The following is a 5,353-nucleotide window of genomic DNA, read 5'->3' as shown; positions in this document are numbered from 1 at the left end:
TTTTGGACGATAGCAGATAAGAATATGACCCTTTGCAAATCGATATTAAGGCTATCTGCAGTCACTTTAATTATATCAAATATATTTTCATTTTGGTAATGGGAATTCCACTTACCGTAATATTATTCGATAGTTGTTGCTGCTCAGAAATGTTTAAATTAATTTTATATTTATTTAATTGCATTTCTAGTTTCATATATTTATTCTCCATATTATTGATTTTATCTTCAAGTGATTTGGTTTTAGCCAAGAGATCATCCATTTTTTTCCCATAATCATCCAATTTTCCACAGCAAAAACTGACGGATTTCTCTAAGTCAATATTAGTAATTGATAACTTCTCAAATTTTTCCGATAATTTAGAAATATCATTTCTAATTAAAGTAATGTAACTTTCTTCCTTTCCACTGTCAATATCGTTTCTCTTTGGATCTAATTTTCTTGTTGTTAGATTTTTTTTTATAATTACATCTTTCTCACATGACTCACATTTCCAGTTTTGACTGTCAGTGAGACATGGGTTAGAGATAGGGGCGCAGCTCCGATGAAAATATATTTTACATGATGAGCACGCAATTCTTTTGGTCGGCGAGACCTTAGTCTTGCATTCACTACACGGCATTATAGATAACGGAGCACTAGTATTAATAATGTACAAACACACGCGACACACGTCCGTCCTTATCGACACATTAGTTCGAACTGATTGTATTGATAGTATTGAAGCGGTTACTGATGCTACGGTTCGGGGTCGAAGAAAGTCCACCTTGTCGTGGTGACCCCGCCCGACCGGACACATGTCCGGCGCTAAGAGACTTTCTATTGTCCGGAGCAGGCCGACTCCGGACATCTACCCTTGGCAAACATGCAACCGCCGGCATAGCCTACCGGCGGCCAGAGGGACTTGGGCTAAAAAGAGGGCGCTCCCCTCAAAAACTCAATATGAACACAACGAACAGAAAAGAAGATGATGTTAGTGGTACAGAGGCCTCGGAAACCTCAGACCCGGCAGATGTGGGTGAGCTCGCCACATCGGTCGTCATCAATAGCTCGGTTAATGTAAGCTGGAACACGGAAATGGATAAATTTGATATATCGGAATCGGACATTTTAAACATACAAATGAAATTGAACTTTGTTAAGGAGTTCTTTCAGGATGACAGATATTGGCCAAAGAACGCAATAACAGGAAAACATAATAATGTTAACGATCACAATCGAGGAAAAATGATACAAGTAGTAGACAGTTTAACGAACAAAATACTATTTCTTGATAAATGTAAGGTCAAATCAGGCATGCACCTAGAACTTGTCAAGGACAAAATAGACAAAGTATTAAAAGACCTCGACATATTAGCGGTCGAGGGTCTATCTAATAAAAACAGGTTTCAGGTATACGACCTTTCAAAAGAATTAAAAGCCTCTCTTGAGACGGCTCAATTGATCCTTCATGAACACATGCACGAGGAACTATCTAAAGACGAACAGATGAGGATCCTGCGTAGCCCGACTAGCCAGGGCCCACAACAGCTGACTTACAGACGATTAGACAGTCATAGTTCGGTTGTCTCGGTGACCGAAAACACTCGTTTGGATATGGGTAGTCTTGAAACTCTGGAGGGTCCGTCTACTTCGCAGAAGAGACACGAACCCGAGCAAGACTTGAGTCCCACTGATAAGACCGAGATTGAAATCAAAAAGACAAAAACAGAAGAGGAACCCGAGGAGACTGTTGGTGAACTAAATCACCTAGTCCACGTGGAATTGGACAACCTAAAAACAATTATTGAAAGCGACAGCTTGAATAAGCGAATAACAGTTTCTATGCGTAAAGAACTTACGGGATCTTACAACCGCATCTGCTCGATCGTAAGAGACATCACGTACCAACACGCAAAGCTTGAAGGAGCTTACAAAGAAACAGTAAAAAACAAAAGAGAAAGGCCAACTAAGCCTAGCACACCGCAAACAATCATCACAATTAATGATGATGATGAAACATCCACACCGCGAATAGACAAGGGCAAGTCTTATTCAAACGCGGTCCAACGTAACAAGTCGGACGCTGAACCCGCCAGGGTCAGTGTTCACGATGGAAGACTTGGAAAAAAGACCTCTAAAACAAAACAAAAGTCAAAAGGCCCAATGACAAAGGTAACATCGGCGACAGTTGCAGAAAACCCAGCGCCAAAAGTCCAACAATCTACAACGGAAGGCACCTTCCAAGTAGTTGAAAGGACCAAAAAGCGAAAAGGTAAAATGAAGACTAATATAGATCTGAATACAATCAGAAAACCACCAGCCATGCCAAGGTTTGTCCTAAAGGATTCCGCGACAAGCGAAGAATATCCTAAACTATGGAAAAGTTTCTGGGCAGAACTAAGGAATAAAATTAAAAACCCAAGACTGGCGGTTCACAAAAACCGTACAAAAGGTCCGACCATACTGGTACCGGACAATAAGGACACCTTAGATGCCCTGAGAGAAAATACCTTGGCCTTGGAAATCATTCCGAGAAAGCCACGGTTGACTCTTAAAGGCCTAGACAGCAGCCTTACGGACGAGGAAGTAATTCAGGAACTGCTAGATTGCAATCCGGAACTGGGTCTAACCGAGACCGATGTACAGAACATCAGAGTCGCCTACCACTCTGGGCCAAGATCAGGGACAGTTACCAACTTTGTTCTTGAGGTAAGTCCTGAAATTCTTCGAAGAATTGAAGGAAAGAAAGCGTATATCGGCGGCATACGAAGCACACTGAGTCTGAATCATTCAGTGTCACAGTGCTTCAAGTGCCAGAAATACGGTCATACGGCAAAGAACTGTCGTGAAGAGGAAATGACATGTCGAAACTGTGCTGGTAGCCATGACAGCCGAGCATGTCAGATCAAAGAATTCAAATGTTGCAAGGGCAAACATAAAGCATCTAGCGACAGCTGTCCCGCAAAGACAGCTTCTGAAGCGCCTTGCAAAGCGGACTGACTTCGGCCAACCGCTTACGACAGGAACTACAGATGAAGAACAATAATAAAATCCAAAGACAAAATCTGAAGAGAAAACTTCAACAAGAACAATGTCCTTGGCCACCATATGACGGGGCCATACTCACAAATAAGACGACATACGAGGCCTTCCGAACATTTGCTCGGGAGAGCCTCAAGCAAAGAACAGATCGATGATCCGAAGATCGCCCTGCGGTCTGGGCGGTATAAGAATAGGTCCGCAGTCTTGCCCGCTTGTCGTAAGAGGTGACTAAAGGGAAGGCCAGTCGGGGCTGGCGTCTGGGACGCGGACACACCGAAACCTTCGGGGACTAGGGTGTCGGAGGTTTTGACAGCGACCTCAAGAAGAGCGTGTCGATCACTTCGGTGATGCCTCGGGGAGGCGCTGTAAAGGCTACCGAGCCTAACTCGGGGGTCGCGGCCACCGCGCCGGCAGCGACCGCCGCTGGTAAGGGCCCACCGAGAGCCTGTGGTACACGGACCCGAATCTTGGAAGGATCACAGCCGAGGCTTCGGCCGACGAAGCTCGGTCCGACCATCCCACCATTGATGTGCTTTCCTAACGGGAGCGAGAATGGTACTTCGGGATGTGGGGAAGCCCCACGGTGCTGAGCAATTGGCATCGTGCCCCCATACGACGGTCCCGCACCGATAGATGCGTGGCCGACGGCGGTTTGGTTTCGGAGTGGCTGTTAGCAGGAGCTAACCATGTGGTTAAAAGACCAAGCTCGGTCTAGGGAAAGGCTGCCGAGTGAGTATCTCCTTAGCGCCCACCCAGCCTACCGGCGGGGCTATATGCACCGGAGGTTGCCCGTGACCAAAAACGGGAAGCAATGAGGATAGCTTGCGACCCGACCAGGGTGGCGAAGGGCACGTGTACGCCTCAGCCAATGGTACGGGCGCACTCTCTCCCGACTTCGGTGGGGACGGGTGTGCGCCCAGTGCTCGTGGTCCACAGACGACGCGCGGCCGGCATGCCGACCGTGAACCTCCGCGGCTCTTGACTAGCGCACAGCGCTAATATAAGGTCCGTGATTGTAGCCGAGAGGCACCAAAACCCAGGAATATACATGACAGGATACTATATCAGCTGCTGCTACAAAGGCTCGCCTTGGTTCAGTTGAAGAACGTTTGACACTACTTTTCTTTGTTGTTTCACTACTCGAATTTGTCTTAATATCTCCTTTTGACCCGGATGCTGCTTCTGAAGATTCAAAGGCTACACACCGACTGGATAAGAATTTCTCTAAGTCACAATACTTAGGAAGTTGGGTGTTTTGTTGTCTTAATTGCCAGCCATGACTGGTAGCAGCATCTAAGCGGCTTACGATTATCGTCACCAACCACGCATCCCAATGTTCCGTTGGCTGATTTAGAACTCTTAGTGCTGCAACATGAGCACTGACATGGGCATGTAATGCTTGAAGTTCTTTAGCTGTCGGCTGCTCTACATACGGTGATTCCAGAAGAGACCGAATGTGCGATTGAATGACAAGACTGCGATTGTCATATCGTTGTTTCAGGCGTTCTATGGCCACTTCATAATTAGCATCTGTCATTGGAATCGACTTGATTAGGTCTAACGCTGGACCACTAATACTTGATCGGAGATAGTAGAATTTTTGTGCGGGTGTAAATCTACCATCGTCGTGTATCATAGCTCGGAAACAATCGAAAAATGACTCCCAATCTTGGATATCGCCGTCAAATGTTGGTAGCGTAATGATAGGCAATTGGGCACGGCTGTGACCCGCTGACATATTATTGAAGGTTGAGTTGTGACAACTGCTGTTGACACTCTTCTTTGCATTTACAATTTCTTGAATATTAGAACGAATATTAAAATAATCGAATTCGAACCTATCCCGCTCCTCTTCTTCCTTATCGACATCATCGACCACAATCAATTCCAATTGTGTCTGTATGTCGTCAAATTTTTGGTTTAAACGCGGCAACTCTTCTTGGCGAAATTCCAATAGTGATATAGCGTCAACTGTTGGATCGAATCCTTCAACAAAGTTTTTCATGCGCGTAAGAGACGCCTTAATGATGCCACGCTTTTTCCTAAGCTCCTTGACCTGAGCTAACATAATATCATCTAACCCCATATTGATGATAAATAATTAATCTCAACAATAAATATAGGAATTAATTGAAATTAATGTGATTTTAATCTGACGGATAGACAAATTACTTATAATAAGTCCTATACTCCTTTCTCAACTGTAAAATTCACAAATAATAAAACACAACAAATCACAATATATAAATAGAAAAATCACGTCGAGGTCACCAAAATGTACGGGCCGGAGTATAATAATAATAATATACGAGTCCGGACACCAAACTCT

The 5,353-nt window shown here is 44.6% G+C and overlaps 1 protein-coding gene across 1 annotated transcript; it reads right to left on the bottom strand.

Annotated features, from left to right (window-relative positions):
- Window positions 1–4,006: 4,006 nt before the first annotated feature.
- On the bottom strand, window positions 4,007–5,110 carry LOC107885848. Its single transcript, XM_016809538.1, has one exon. The coding sequence runs from the start codon at window positions 5,108–5,110 to the stop codon at window positions 4,007–4,009; it is 1,104 nt and encodes a 367-aa protein (XP_016665027.1).
- Window positions 5,111–5,353: the final 243 nt, after the last annotated feature.

Source organism: Acyrthosiphon pisum, chromosome X (genome assembly GCF_005508785.2).
Source record: "Acyrthosiphon pisum isolate AL4f chromosome X, pea_aphid_22Mar2018_4r6ur, whole genome shotgun sequence".
In the NCBI taxonomy this organism is placed as follows: domain Eukaryota; kingdom Metazoa; phylum Arthropoda; class Insecta; order Hemiptera; family Aphididae; genus Acyrthosiphon; species Acyrthosiphon pisum.
This window is presented reverse-complemented; position numbering and strand designations above follow the sequence as displayed.